This window comes from Dromiciops gliroides, chromosome 3 (genome assembly GCF_019393635.1).
Source record: "Dromiciops gliroides isolate mDroGli1 chromosome 3, mDroGli1.pri, whole genome shotgun sequence".
NCBI lineage: Eukaryota > Metazoa > Chordata > Mammalia > Microbiotheria > Microbiotheriidae > Dromiciops > Dromiciops gliroides.
The window spans coordinates 603,996,620-604,013,372 of NC_057863.1; the positions used below are offsets into that span (position 1 = coordinate 603,996,620).

The 16,753-nt window shown below is 37.1% G+C and overlaps 1 protein-coding gene across 2 annotated transcripts in view; it reads right to left on the minus strand.

Annotated features, from left to right (window-relative positions):
- PHACTR4 (phosphatase and actin regulator 4) overlaps positions 1-16,753 on the minus strand; it is a 123,282-nt gene that overhangs the window by 84,802 nt on the left and 21,727 nt on the right. The window contains exon 2 of one of the 2 annotated variants that reach the window (XM_043996674.1): positions 6,235-6,306. The exons of the other annotated variant lie outside the window; for it this stretch is intronic. Within the exon in view, the coding sequence (XP_043852609.1) occupies positions 6,235-6,250 (16 nt within the window). The 5' untranslated portion in view covers positions 6,251-6,306. The remainder of the gene's footprint in view (positions 1-6,234; positions 6,307-16,753) is intronic. 2 annotated transcript variants of the gene reach the window in all.

Sequence of the window (16,753 nt, forward strand, 5' to 3'; positions counted from 1 at the left end):
AGCTATCAAGACAGTGGCATATTCCACTTGAACAACTATAGGGGAACAAAATCTCTTTATCAAAGTACTGTTTATAATTCAGATAAAGAATGAACAAGATTTATTTTTTAATGAAATAGGCAGAAAGATAAATAAGATAGTCCCCACTCTCAAGGAACCTATAATTTGGTGGGGGTTGGGATGGGAGGGGTAAGACACAAATAAATATTATACACATTAGAATAAATATATGAGTTGACTAAAATTTGTACAAAAGTAGGCATTTAATAAATATCGGCCTAACTGAACTGAAATTCATTTAATAAATGCCTATAGCATATTATATTTTGAAAGAACTCCATTAAGACATGGTCCTATACTTAAGAAGCTTAAATATTATGTGCAATCTAAACTTTTTTCCTGCATTTACTTTGGAGTAAGATTAAGCAGCAGAGGAGTCAGGCTGTTTACCTAATTTGTTTTAGTTGGAAGAAATGTTCAAAATTGTTTAGGACAAAACTGAACATTGAAAAGAAAATATTAGAACAGGACATACTTTAGAATCATAGATATGCAGACTTTCAGAGTTAGAAAGGATATCAAAGATAATGTAATTTAATCACCTCAATTTCCAAGATCAGGAAACTGGTCCAGAAAGGTGAAATGACCTGCCCTGACGGTTGTTTTAGGCTAATCAGACCATACATAGGAGGCAAAAGTGGAGGATTATCAGGGAACAGAAAGGTACACTTATAATAATGAAAAATTATTGTAATCTCCTAAAAGTACAACCGTCTGAATCTCCTCCAGAAAAGCAATGAAATGAGACTTAGAAACACTAGCTACAAGAATGGGAAGAGACCTCAAACAAGACACTGATGGGCGATAAAAGCAGAGAAAACCAAGCAGGAAAGGACTCCCTACTATTCTAGGGGATACCTGGGAAAACAGAGAGCACTCTGACCAAAGGGGGTTCCAAGAAGTACCTTGAACTGAGCCAGAAGATGCTCTAAAGGGATGAGCAGCCTTCAAACAAAACATCATCCTTGGAGAAAATGAGTTTCAGGAAGGGCTTCCCTTCAGATCCATCGTCTGGGGAAAATACACAACAAAACAAGGGAGAGTGGAAACCACAAAAGACAAAATGGACAAAACTGATTACAAAGGTAAAAACCTCTCACATTGACAAAATTACAACTGGAACAAAAGGGATAGCTGGTGTTTGGGAGGGAAACCTTTTACATCAATTTTCTCTGGGTTTAAAAATTATGATATACAAGATACCCTCTGACCCAGTGATGCCACCATTGGACATATACCCAAGCAGGTCAAAGATGCCATAATCACCAAAATGTCCATAGGCATACTTTCCATAGCAACAAAAACTGGAAACAAGGTAGGTGTCCACTGACTGGGGAATGGCTAAGTAAGTTATAATATAGGAGCATAATGAAATAACCAGAGTCATAGCATTGAGAGTTAGAAGGGACCTCAATGGCCATCTAATTCAACACTTGGTGTAGTGGCAATGGACTTGGAAGTCAGGAAGCCCCGAATCTGAATCTTGCATCAGACACTTCCTAGCTGTGTGATCCTAGGCAATTCTTCAAGCTGTCAGTTTTCTCATCTCTAAAAGGAAGGGGCTGGATATAGAATAGCCTCTAAGGTCCCTTAGAGTTCTAAATCTAGGAATCTGTAATCTCTCTGACAAGCAACCATCCAGCATAGCCTCTGCTTGAATACCTACAATAAAGGGAGCCCATGACATTTCTGGTCAGCTGTAAGTGTGAAGAAACTTTTCCTCAACACAAATCTAAATTTGCTCCTGGTTTCTTCTCCCTGTGACATTGATGAACCAGAAAAAAAATTACAGGGGCAGCTAGGTGGTATAGTGGATAAAGTACTGGCCCTGGATTCAGGAGTACATGAGTTCAAATCCAGTCTCAGACACTTGACATTTACTAGCTGTGTGACCTTGGGCAAGTCACTTAACCCTCATTGCTCCACACAAAAAAGAAAAAAAATTACAAATGAAAAATTCTGGGATAACTGAGAAAACATTTATGAACACTAGTAGTGAAGTAACAATGACCCCCTAATAAATACATAAAACTAAAATACATCAGAATTCAGATCAATACAATGATCCATCTTGCTCATCTTGATTCCACAGAACTGCTGTACCACCCATTTCTTGGGCATGATGTGGCAGACTATGGATGCCAACTCAGGTACACATTTAAGATGGTCAATGTGTTATCTTCTTTGTTACCAAGTAGCACTCTACGTGGGGGGTGGGGGGAGATCGGAGATCGGGAAGGTACTACAATGTTTTTTTAATACATCAATAAAGTAAAAAAATGAGGAACTATGAGAAACTTTACTCACTGCAACATCTTGGACTGTCTCCTTTTGCCTCCTTTTTCAGGAGGCAATATGAATTACTATGTTCTTTTTGGTGGATAGGACTTAAGTCTGGAAAAGAAGCTGCTGATAGATTGAAAGAAATATAAATGTCTGTGCCACTCGACAAGTGAGACACTGGGAGAAAAGGAATTTTAAAAGAAAAGTAAGCAAAAACTACATGATAATCACACAAAGGGGAATGGACTTCTGAAGAGATATAAACAAAAGTAAGAAATAACATATTCCTCAGGTGACTCCATATTAAACCAATGTTAATGCAATCTCTGAATATAGTAAAAAATAAAAAAATTCAAGTGTTAGGAACAGAAGTGTAATCAGTGCTGTATATGCTTTATATACTTTAACTCTTTAAATATGTTACCTCCTTTTTTAGGAAGTATAACTAAGGCTTTTTAATACCTTTATCTGTGTAACAGTTTGTGAAAAGCTTTTCCCAAAGTTAAAGACCACTAACCCCTAAGAAACAAAGGGTATTCTAATGATTAGAATACTAATTTTATCCTTATGTAATGATTGGAGTGACGCCACCTGCTGTAGAGTTACTGTAGGAAAGTGCCACAATGAGGAGAAGGCGTCTGAGGGCATGGGTACTGTCTATCAAAGCTACCAGCCAATTAGCTTGGAGCTGTGTGTGCAAGTGGATGGGATATTCCCAGTTTCACAGGAGGCTTGTGGGATGAAGGAGGACTCTGGTGGAGAGCAGAACAGGAGACATTGGCTCCCTGAGATAGACAGCTGAATCTAGGCCTCTTTCTCTCTTTCTTCACCAAATTCTTATTCTGCTTAATAAATGCTTAAAAGTCTAAACTCTTGCTAAAGCTTATAATTTATTGGCGACCACTCATTAGATTTTAGACAGAGTAGCTAGGATTTTAGCCCCTTATAGTTAAAATGCAACCCTATAAACAGAATCCTTATATAAACATACTTTCTAAAAACAAATAGAAAACAAGTGAATCCAACATACAGAGAGGGAGGATAGAAAGGCAATAAGAGTAGGATAAGGAGAATCATAGAATTCCCATCAGAGTCATGTCAATGTATGTAGCTGCCTGTATACTGAATTCACCGTTCTTTCAGGAGGAGAGTAACAGTCAAAGCTACTCTCAAATCATGACTGCTCATTAAGATATTCAGAGATCTTAAGTCTCTCACAGTTGTTCCTTTTACAATGTTTTTGTTAATGTACAAATTGTTTACCTAGTTCTGCTAACTTTACTCTGAATCAGCTCATACGTATCTTCCCAGGCTTCTCTGAAACCATCCCATGGCTCATTCAGATGGCACAAGTATACATGTTGGGGCAGCTAGGTGGTGCAGCACATAGAGCACAGGCTCTGGAGTCAGAGGACTAAGTTCAAATTTGACATGTGCTAGCTGTGTGATCCTGGGCAAGTCACTTAACCCTGATTGCCTCAAAAAAAATTATGTCATATTTTAAATTTGTTTAGTCATTCTCCAATTGATATTCAGACTCTCAGTTTGCAATTCTTTGCCACCACAATAAGAGCTGCTATTAATATTTTTATACATATAGTCCTTCTCTTTTTCTGATCTCTTTGAGTATAGACTTAGTAATTATTATTCTTGCCTATAGTAACTTGCATAGTTCTCTAGTTATTATAAACTACCACTTATGGAATATGGAAGGTGAAAGAGAGAAACAACAAATGGAATTAAGTATGCAATGAAAATTCTTAGAGTTTCTTTGCTTTGCTCTAGCCATTCTTAGTTTAAATATTTAGGATTTTCTGAAGAAAATACAGTTCAGATAATTTCTTTTAAACATTTACCACCAAAAAAGAGTTAGCTTTAAAGTACCTGGGTCAATTTCCTTGGCTATGATTCTCTAATTCAATTAATAAAGTAATGCCTGCCCTCTAGTGTTTCAACTCATAATTAGGCCAACTGGCCAAGACTAGATTGATATCACCAGTGTGCTGATGGTTTTGGTAGTCTTGTCCCCTTCAGGATAGTAATTCTGCCAAGACCCCAAGAGTCTTCTATGGATATTCAATTATGTTAGTTGTCAAGCGAGGAATTCCAGATGTTTTTATTTCTTTGCATGGTTTCCAAAAATAGTTATCCTTTTAACATGAAGTGAAAGCTATTTCATGATCTGTGTATCACCAATTCCCTAAAGAAGAGTCCTAAAGATCCTCCCTATTACCTAAGAATCTCATCATTGCCTCTGGGAGTTCAGTTTCTATTGGTTGTAAAGTAATTTATAGAATATAAATGTATAGTCACCCTCCCCACACCGTTTTTGTAGGGGGAGATGTAAGGGCTAATGAGTTCATAAAATTAACAGCAAGAATGGCAAAACCCTGGCTTTTCTTGACCTACTGTCACCACAGGGCCAGCCAGTAACTTCAGTGGAAGTATCAAGAAAGAAAAAGCTAGGTTTTCTTTCTTGTTCCTTAGTAACCACACTGCTAGAATAAGACACTACCTTCAGCACTTAGGGCAAGGAAGTTGTCATTTTCAAATGATTTGCATTTTAAAAACAGGAGGTACTTTACTGTCATCAACAGATTCTTAGCATTCTAAGATATATCCTACTGTCTAGAAATAAAAGTCAAGAAAATCCAGAAAGAAAGCAACCCTTGTTTATATTCACAGTCACTTAATCATATCTACAGGGTGGGCTAAAAGTCACCAATATTTAATAACACCTTTATTTTTGTTTACTTTACAGTACTATAATATCATTTATAGTGTATATATAAATATATATATAAATATATATAAATGAATTTATGTGCAAAAAATCAAATCTCATAAATGGCAAAAAAAAAAAGAAAAGAAAAAAGAATTTTCAAAAAGTTATTAAAACATCAGACCCCTTTGTGACTTTTGGTCCACCCTGTACACACAACAACTAGACAACAGCACAAGTCAATCCAACTCACTGTGCTTCAACAATTAACATAAAGTGTTTACTCCATGCCACGGCCTCTCTGAGGTACAAGTACAAAAAAGGGAAAGCAGTTCTTGCCTTTTAGGGGCTTCAAAAATACAGGAGACAGGGAGGAGCTAGGTGGCACAGTGGATAGAGCACCGGCCCTGGAGTCAGGAGGACCTGAGTTCAAATCCAGCCTCAGACACTTAACACTTACTAGCTGTGTGACCCTGGGCAAGTCACTTAACCCCAATTGCCTCACCAAAAAACAAAACAAACAAACAAACAAACAAACAAAAAATACAGAAAACAGGATGAAAGGCAAAATGGGAAGGAAAGGTCAGGGTGAATGCTCATTCCAGGCTTAGGTCTGTTTTTGAAAAACATTAAGCAAACTGCAGTTTCTCCCCAGTCCTTTGGCCTGTCTCTCCCCTCCCAAGGGAGGCTGGAGGCTCAGAGTCACCCTTCGCTGACAGCTCAGCACTTTCCAGGTAACTTTTCCTTTCCCTTCAGTGGCTCTCCACTTTACCTCCTTCCTACCTTTTGAGCTTCCTCCTGTCATCTTTCCCTGTTCGACTGTAAGCTTCTTGAAGGCTGAGATGTCTTTCCCCCTGCCATATTTGTATTACTACTATTTAGTGCCTGGCACATAGTAGTTGCTTAATAAATTGAGTTGAATTCAATTACTTTCTAATCCAATACTAGTATAGATGAAGTTTCTGAGTGACTTAAGAAAAGGAATTTAAATTCCTTTTACCTGTGGTATACAACATGTTGCTTCTTAGGGCTACTCCAAATTGTTTCACATTTCACCTTTCTAGCTATGGTTTCCCACTGAAGATGAGAAACTTCAATTTATCATCGACACAGCAGCTAATGTTAGTAACAAAGATGACTGTTGAGAACAAAATGCAGGAGGGACTTACCAAATGTATCTTCCATGCCACCACTAACTAACCAGTTTTGATGAGAGGGGACAAGAGGGACTGCTGTTGTTCCTTAAAAAAAAAAAAAGTATTATATTAAGTATTCTCAAAATCTAAAACACTATTACCTTTTACATTTAAAGAAAGAAATTTAGTCTCTTAAAAAGAAAAGAAAAAAATAATAAAACCACAAACCTTATTTATTGACAATGGTGTTGCTTAAAATGGAAACACAATTCCTTCCCTAAGTCCTGGTCTTTATACAGGATGTCCCAAAAATCTTAGTGCAGTTTTAAGCTTTAGTAGCTTTAATAACTTAAAACTAAGACTTTTGAGACATCAAACATATACATATACATCTGGTTATACATATACATAAAACACCTGGTTTGTTTACAATCCTAATCTCAAAAGGTATATCTCTGATTTTCACTTGCCTCCTCTTCACCCCCATCCTACCAGTATACTTTAATTATCACTTGGGGGAAAAAATGAACATTAAACAGAGTTGCACAATCATTTTATTCTTCTTAAAATTTAGAACAACTTCCAATACTTCTCTTAACAAAGTTGTAATTCACCTAACCATAGGCTTAAAATGTCTTCCTTACCGAGTCCCAAAAGTCGAATCAATTTACCTCCAGCTACTTCCTCCCCTCTGTATCTTTAAGAACTGCCCTGTCAGGGGCAGCTAGGTGGTGCAGTAGATAAAGCACCAGCCCTGGGTTCAGGAGGACCTGAGTTCAAATACGGCATCAGACACTTGACACTTAATAGCTGTGTGACCCTGGGCAAGTCACTTAATCCTCATTGCCCCGTAAAAATAAATAAATAAAATGAAAAAATGAAAGAACTGCCCTGTCATTCCTCTTCCTAAAGGGATGAGTCTTTTGAGTCTTTGCTACAACATCCCTCATCCTATCTACCAAGTCAAATCTTCCTTGTCTTTCAAACATAATTCAAATCTCACTTTAAGGAATCTTCTGACTATGCAGTTTATTTCCAACATAACATGAGTCATCATGCATTTCTGCATTTGCGTCCGATTTTTGTTCACGTTTATTTGCCTTCACATTATTCCCTTTGGACTGCAAATTTTTTTTTTTTTTGGACTGCAAATATTTAAGGCATAGACAGTATTAACCCTGTGTAGCATACACAGATCTTATCTTTCAATGGGTGGACTACAAGCAAGGAAGAACAATTAGTAAGCTCCTAAGGTATGTATAGTTGTGTTTAAACTTATTTTGAAGGATAAAAGTCTATTTACAACAACTCTCTGAGTTATGTAGTTAAATATCATTATTCCTTTTTATAGCTAAGGAAAGAGGACCTAGAGGAGAAGTAACTTCTCCAGGGACATTTAACCCAAATCTTTCTACACAATCCCCAGTAAGTAATGATTCAGCTTTTGCTTAAAGAATACCTCAGAAGGGGAAGCCGATAGTGGAGCCCCAGGACTCATGGCTTTTCCTCCTTTGGTCTTTCTTCCCATTTCCTAAACAACTTCCTCTGCAATCCCTCTCAACAGAGGGTTACCAGCTATTCTACTGAGCTAATAGAAGCCATGGATGGAAAAATCGGAATTTGGAGCAGTACAACTTCCTGGACTGACACTGCACATGCACAGTAAGCTATGTCCATAATTAAACAGGAGGGAGAAAGTATACTAGACTGCCTTTGGGAAACTGCACTGTTTCTTTAAAATGATGGTGATGATGATAACTACAATACTTCAAAGACCCATCTTTTTAACACTGATATTCTTACAGTGACATTGTATGAATAAGTCATGGAATACTATGATCGCCATAGAAAGATCACAGAACTAAAATTGAGAATCACTCAAATGGCACCAGAGGAGGAACATATACAGTACATGTTCATCAACGGGCTGTAAAATAGTTAAAGTCAAGTATCATAAAGTATGTCATCAGAAGAATGTAGGACTAGAAAAAGAGACGGGCTGGTCAAATAGCCATGAAATAAAAAACGGATCCACTAATATGAACACAACGTCAAGAAAATTCAAAGAAGGCCGTTGGCACGTTGGGACGGCCACCCTGACCCTGAGGACACCTGCGGTGAAGTTAACTGTTACTTCTTAAGGCTTCCTCTTCCATTTTCAGATAGATCTTATTGTTAAGAAGAAAAGGTGTGACAAGATTCATCAATATGGGAAAGAAAAAAATTAATTCTCCTTAAATGAAAAGTTACTTGTAGGCTCTACTCAAGACTACACTTGAAAAAAATGGACGAGTCATCAAAGGTAAGTACAATATCCAATTTGGTAAGTATGATTTCATGATAAAGAAGTAACAAATGGGTCAAAACCTTTGAACATAATAAATGTCAAATCTGGGGAAATTATGATTACAGCCAAAAGACAAAATATTTCATATTTTGTTTTAAATTTAAAAGACTAACGTAAGGGTCACTGGAAAGAGTTAGATCATAATAGTAAGATCACAGATGCACTGGAATAGTAGTAACAAGTAGTACTCCTACCACTGAAACAAAAAAACTCTTGAATTATTGAAGCATTTACATGTAACAATAATTTAGTTAAACAAACTGGAAAGAGCACTGACTTTGGAGTCAGAGGACCTGAGTTTGAATCCCACTTCTGACACTTCCTAATTGTGTATCCTGGAGCAAGTTACAAACTTGCTGAGTTTCCTCAGGTATAGTTAGCCTCTGAACTCCTTTTAACTCTAAATCCACAGTCCTGCGAAACTTCAGAATTAGATCTGAGTTATTTACTCCCTTTATGAATTTGGGCAAACCCTTTTGCTTCTCTGGTCCTTTGCGTCCTCATCTGTAAAATTAACAATGTTTAAGACCCTCCCATAGGATCCTTTCAATCTATGACATATACAGCCACACCTCCAATTTCAAAGATGAGGAAACAGAAGAGATGGTAAATGACTGACTTTTACTCATGGGTCCAACAGGGCATCAGAGGAAGAGCTGGACTTAGAACTTGTGTCTCCTGACTTCCAGTCCCATGTGGTTTTAGACTAATCTAAACTGACACCTTCTGATTCTATAGAACATGCCTTTATAAAGCTTTTATTCCCAAAGCATCCCAAGCAGCATGCAAATTAATGCAAAGTTGGCACATTTTTCTGAAAGGTCACATGCCTTCCTTAGATGTTATCAAATCATGAAAAGTGTTGATTGAACTTGGGTGCCTACTACTTACTGTGGAATGCAAGCAGACAGAAATTTAAACATATTTTCGTTAACTCAAGTCCAATAAGCACAAGTGTAGAATTTGACAACACCACTTTACTTAAAATGTAAATTCTACTTAATAGAATTACCACTTGAGAACAGGGACTGTTTTGGTGTTTTGTATCCCAAATATCTAGCGCAATGTTTTACATATAGTAGGCATTTACACTCATGTTTCCTGAATTTTCTAAAAAATATGTGATTAGGGGAAGCTAGGTGGCGCAGTAGATAGAGCACCAGCCCTGGAGTCAGGAGTACCTGAGTTCAAATCCGGCCTCAGACACTTAACACTTACTAGCTGTGTGACCCTGGGCAAGTCACTTAACCCCAATTGCCTCACTAAAAAAAAAAAAAAAAGGTACAGTATTTTGAAATTAACATCCACAAATTTATCTAAGCCCTCTAAGACCAGTTTTACAACCATAGAGCCTCTCAGGGTAATGAGTGCCTAAGTTTGCTACTACCTGTTTTAGTCATTTCCTTCTATTTTTCTTAAAACTGTCTTTTTCAAATTTTAGGGACGTTCTCTATTCTCTAGTTGTAGTACACAAGCAATGTCAGCAAGGGAATAGGCTGAGCAACTGCGAGTTAACCTTCTGGCTGGGACCAGTTGAGTACCTAAGGCTTCACCCAGTACTGGAGAAATGCATAAAAGCCTTCCTTACTGCTCAACCCCTGGAGTTCCATCCTACTCCTCTACCTCCTCTCTCTTCTTCAGACTGTTAACTCTATATTTCTAATACCACCTGATAATCTGACTTTAACTTTGGCCTTGCTGCAACTGTTTGGTATTCCATGGGTTTAATTCTTAACTAACCCATATCTTCAATCTGCTTGAGCTGAAAAAGAAGTCCTCAGAAAAGGGACATGGTGAACTCCTTTGTTTTCAAATCACCAAAATTTTGGAATTATGTGAAGATTTAGAGAGCATCAAGTTCAATTCTCTGATTTAACAGATGAGTAAACTGAAGCTTAGGTGAGGTTTGTACTCATCAAATTCTTAACCTTCATGAGTCCAAATATATCCTTTCCTTAGCAGCCTTGTAGCCATCTAATCAATCCAGTCCCACCCAGAAAGAGCCCCCTCAACCAAATGCCCAACATGTAGTCACCTAGCCTTTGCTTGGAGTCTTCCAATGGAGAAGAAACTGACACGGATATGGCCCATTCCATCTTTGGTTGGTTTAATTATTAGCAAGTTTTTCCTGACATCAAGTTGAAACTCTCTCTCTTGGAAACATATCCATTCCTAATTTAGCCCTCTGCTAGCCAGTTTGGCTGGAATGGAGAGTTCCTCAAAAGGAAGAATAAATTTCAAGCTAGAATGGTAAATCAGATCCAGTCTATGTCAACTAACTGTACTGGAAAGCTTAAAGAGCCAAAAGTAATTCCAAACTTCCAAGACTGAGGATGTAGTTTCAATTTGCTTTCTAGTATAGCTGGACCAATTCACAGCTCCATCAAGCTTGCACTAGGCAGAGAAGTGAAAAACTCAAGGCCAGAACCAGATCAAAATATAACTGAAAAATGTTTAACCAAGCAAATAAAAATACAGTACAAAGTAGGTCATGTTAATGTGTGATTTTCAAAGTAAACTTGCATGAAAGGCAGGGATACCACTGCAATGAGGGTACCTTTTTGCTTACAACCTCTTCAACCTATCATTGTCCTTTTTCATTTTTTGCCAGTCTGATGAGTATGAAGCAGAACTTCAAAGTTGCTTTAATGTGTATTTCTCTAATTATTAGTGATTTAGAGCATTTTTCATATGGTTGTTAATATTTTTATTTCTTTCTTTGAAAAATGGCTGTTCCTATCTTTTGACCTTTTCTCTATCGGGAAGTGGCTTTTATGATTTATAAATTTGAATCAGTTCCTTAAACTTCTTATATTCAAAATGTATATCAGAGATATTTGCAAAGATTTTTGTCCCAGTTATCTCTCTGATCCCATTATTTCCTATCTTAATCTACTATAGGTTTCTTTCCTCCTTCCTACCACCTTTCTCAGACCTTAACCTCTATTACTGCTATAAACATTTTTGCCTATCTGGAACTTCTCTGTCACTGAGCTCCTTGGACTATACATATATGCAGTAGTGGGATTGTTGGGTCTAAAACAAACAGCTAATTAATTTTTTTACATAATCCTAAATGGTGAAAACCAATTCATAGCTCCCCGACAATGCAGTTAGTCTTTCTTCTCCAACAGCTAATGCAGAGCATTTCACTTTTTATCATCTATGCCAATGTCTGGGTATGAAGTAAAACCTCTGAGTTGTTTTCATTTGTGTTTCCCTTATTGATGACTTGTAACACTTTTTCATTAAAAAAGCAATCTATATTTGCTACTATTTGGAATTATGCAAAAAGAGTAGCTAAAATGGCCAAAAAGTATGACCCAGAGATTCTACTAGTTATTCCTTCCACATTGCGGGGTTAGGGACGCTGTGCCACTGTGATCTGGAAAATTCAAGTAAAATTTTTTGGCCCTTCCTTCATACCAAGGAAGAAATCTAAACTTTTTTTTTTTCTTTTATGGGGTATTTACAGCACCTTGTTGTAAAATTTGGGTTAAGTATTTGGTCATAGGCTCTGTGTCATCTCCTGGCCTTTGGGTGTCACCTGCGGCTTCCACAAAACTACCCCAAAATTCCCATTTTATTTCTTATGATGACCTGCAATATACTGGAACTTCAATGAGGAAAGTCATGATGTAGAAGAGATAACTGTACTAGGTATATAGTGAAGGCAGGTCAAAAACAAAAAGAAATTTCCAAAATATTTATAACAGTCCTTTTTATGGTAGCAGAGAACTGGCAAAAACATTGATGCACATCAGCTGGGAATAGCTAAACAAACTGTGTTACGTGAACATAAAGAATTATCAATATGCTGTTAGAATTGTTGAAAATGATAAATACAGAAGCAAGAAAAGCTCATATGAACTGATGTAAAGTGAAATAAGCAGAATGAGGAAAAGAATATGCACCACGACACTAACTTAAACAGAAAGGAAAAAACGGTAAAAATTTGATGGTATGCAATTATAATGAGCAAACTTAGACTCAAGAAGAGATGAAAAAATAGTCCCAACTTGTTTTTTATGGGGGGATTTGGGGGGGCAAAGGTTAGGGACACTATATAACATCAGACTACACATATCATGAGGTGTCTATAGGTGAGTTTGGCTGAATTCTTTCTCTATTTTTTCTTCATTATAGGAGATGGCTCTCTGGGAGAGGTGGAAGGAGGGATACAATAGCAGGTGGAGATTTTTTTTTTAAGACATCACAAAATTTTATTTAAAAAAAATCTCTTTAGGGCCTCTACTTTCTCCCCACTCATTCATTCTTTCCTCCATCTATTGCAATCAGGCTTTCCACTCCATACTACTCAATTGAAATCACTCTTTCAAAACTAATCATTCCTTTTTTAAAAATTTTTGGTTTTTTGCAGGACAATGAGGGTTAAGTGACTTGCCCAAGGTCACACAGCTAGTAAGTGTCAAATGTCTGAGGCCAGATTTGAACTCAGGTCCTCCTGAATCCAGGGCCCATGCTTTATCCACTGTGCCCCCTTGCTGCCCCCTCTATTCATTCCTTTTATCAAATTACTAAATATGAAGGCCTGGATACTCTTCTCCTCCCTGGTTTTCCAGATCCTGTCACGGGACTCTTCTGTCTCCTGGTTTTCCTCCCACATGTCAGACTGGTTGCTGCTTCCCATTCAGTCTCCCTCAGTGGTTCATCTGGTTTATCTTTCTTTTCAAACCCCCATTCAAAATGAGGGTCTCCCAAAGCACCTTCTGTTCAAGGCACTGCTCCCTCTATCCTTCCCTTCTCACTCTTTATAACATACTTTCTCCTTTAATGATCTTATTCACTCCAACTAATTCAATTATGCTCATGAAGATGATTCTGACAGCTATTATCTGTAGCCCTAATATTTCCTTCCTCAAAGCCAGTTCTGCCAATTCCAACTGCCCATTAGACATTTTTATTCAGGTGTCCAGTTAGCACTTTAAGTCCAAAACTGAACTCATCTTCTTTGTTCCTAAAACTATTCCTCCTCCCTCTCAATTTTTTGGTGTATCATTGTTCTTTCCATTTACATTGGTTTAGTCACTATAGTATATACTGTATATAGTATATAGTATATTCTTACAGCACAGTAGTATTGCATTAAATTCATGTACCACTATTTGTTTAACCATTCCTCAATCGATGAATATTTACTTTGTTTCTTAGCTATTACAAAAACTGCTGCTATGAGTATTTTGTAGTATATGAGCATTATCAGAGAAGTTTGATAGAGATTTTTTTTTCCATTTGACCACTTCCCTTCTTATCCTAAAAGCATTAATGTTATCTATGCAGAAGCTTTTCCAGTTTCAAGTAATCAAAGTTATCTGTTATCTTTTCTAATTGCTTCTATCTCCTTTGACTAAGAAAACATCTCTTACCCATAGCTGTAAGAGGGAGATGGTCTGTTTTCCTTCTAATTTTTTTTAAAGTATGATCTTTTATATGTCTACTTACAATGTATTGAGGGTGGTATGAGTTGCTGGTCTAAATTTAATTTCTGCCAGACAGCTTTCCAGTTTTCCCAGCAGTTTTTAAACAGATAAGGAGTTTTTTCCTAAGTCATGTTTTCCACATTATCAAACATGGGGTTGATTTCTATTGTCTTGTCTGTTCCACTGACCTATTTCTCTGTTCTTTAACCAAATGGTTTTGATGACTGCTGCTATATAATATAGTCTGGGAAGTGCTATTCCCCCTTCATCCTTCCTTCTTTTAATAATTTCCCTTGATAGTCTAAATCTTGACCCTGGACAAGTCACATAACCTATGTTTGGATCAGTTTCCTCATCAGTAAAATGAAGATAATGACCAACCCAGAGTTGTTATGAACATCAAATGAGACAATATTTATAAAGCACTCTGAAAACCTGAAAGTACTATAAAAATGCTAGCTATCATTATCGTTATCATCATCCATACTACCTCCATGATTACAAGTCCAGTGGCCTTCCAAAGTCTCCACAGGGTACTTGGTCCTACTAATTATCCAACATTTTCTTCTTAGGATTTTTTAAATGCTGAGGACCTTGAACCAGTAGTGAAACATGGGAACAACAATGAAGGAAGACAGAAGTGAAGGCATATGATGCTGTTCTGTCGTTTCAGTCTTATGTGACTCTTTGTGACTGCATTTGGGGTTTCCTTGGCAAAGATATTAGAGCATTTTGCTATTTCCTTCTCCAGCTCATTTTATAGATGGGGAAACCGAGGCAAACGGGTATAAGTGATTTGCCCAGGTTTACACAGTTAGAAAGTGTCTGAGGCCAGATTTGAACTCAGGAACACAAGGTTATGGAACCCAGGCACTCTATCCACAGCACCACCTAGCAGCCCCCAAAACAAATATTAAGTCCTAATTAATAGTCATTTGTTAACTCTATGCAATGACACAAGAGAAACTGACCCTGTCACCTTGATTGGCAACAAACATTGGAGTGTACTGTACTGTAACATACACCAGTTGATAAATTATTTACCACAGCCTATATTCTAAAAGTGATGTAACCACCTGGAAAAAATTCTAAATCTATACATAAGAACACAGGAAATAAGGAATCATATTGACAGTGTCAAAGATACACTTTGACAATTAATGAGCCAATCTCTGACAAAGTCATGAACACTTTTTTTAGAGGAAAGCAACATTTAACATCAGTTGTTACAAGACAGAATATGCAAATCTATGAGTCATGATGGGTGATGATATCAAGAGAATCAGCTTACTTTCTCAATGGTTATGAACTATGGAAAAGATTATAACTAGATGTCGGGGCACATGAACCCTTCTGAAAATATTGACAACAGCTTTTACTTCCCTTGGGATATCAAGGATGTATGGTGGACAGACAAAAGAACAATGGGAACATACTATCAGACTTGGATGGTACGTTGATTAGTTTTGATGACATGGCTTTTTTTCTTCTTTCTGGTTGTTCTATAAGGAAGGGATGGTGGCACATTCACAAATGAAGGTGAAAGAAAGAAAACATATTAATAAAGTTTAATTTTAAAATCCCCAAAAGACTGTGGGATCTCTCATTTATACTCCCCACTGCAAAGATAGAGGGAATTCATTACTTCTTGCCTAGCTAGATTACTATGATAGCCTCATGATTGGTCTTCCTACCTCTAGTCCCTCTCTCCAGAAATCATCATTCTCAAGTCTACCATAATGCACAAGTCTGATCAAAATCCTCTAGTGAGGGGCAGCTAGGTGGTGCAGTGGATAAAGTACTGGCCCTGGATTCAGGAGGACTTGAGTTCAAATCCAGCCTCAGACACTTGACACTTACTAGCTGTGTGACCCTGGGCAAGTCACTTAACCCTCATTGCCCCAACCAAAAAAAAAAAAATCCTCCAGTGATCTTCAGTGCCTTCCAAATAAAAAAATAACTCCAAGACCCAGCATTCAAAGCTGTCTAAAATCTGACAAAACCTACTTTACCAGACTTATTTCATTATCTCTTCAATTCTTCTCTCCAGTCAAACAATATTATTTATGTTTCTTCACATCCATCAATTAACAAGCATTTATTAAAGACCTACTATGTACAAGGACTGTACTAGGCACTATGAATCCAAGAACAAAGACTCAAACAACCCAGCTCACAAGGATAGGGGTGACAAATAACATAAGTCTGAAACAAACAAAAAAAAAAGAAAGCACAACATAACCAGCAGAAATAAAAATAATTATCAGAACCTATAATGCAGTTAATCCATTTACACTAAAATATTTATAGCAACACATCTTGTATTAGCAAAAAATAAGAAACAAAGTAGATGCTTATCAAATGGGGAATATCTAAGCAAACTGTGGTACATGAATGTAATAAACTATTACTGTGCTGTAAAAAATTATGTATAAGATAAATACAGAGAAGCATGGAGAGATCTACATGAACTGATGCAGAATGAAGTAAACAGACCTGAGAAAATAATAAACATAACAACAACAATGTAAATGGAAAGAACCACACACAGAAAAATCAAAAGGGAATATAATAAAATTATAAAGACCAAGCAGGGCTTGAATGAAGAGTTTTAAGAAGATACTCCCAAACCTTTCTTTCATGGAGGTATGAGATCCACAGATATTACACATTGCACATGTTTTTGGAATTTTTCTATGTATTCATCAGTTGTGCAGATTCTCTCCCCGCCCCCCTTTTTTTCTTTTTGTCTTTAAAAAGGACT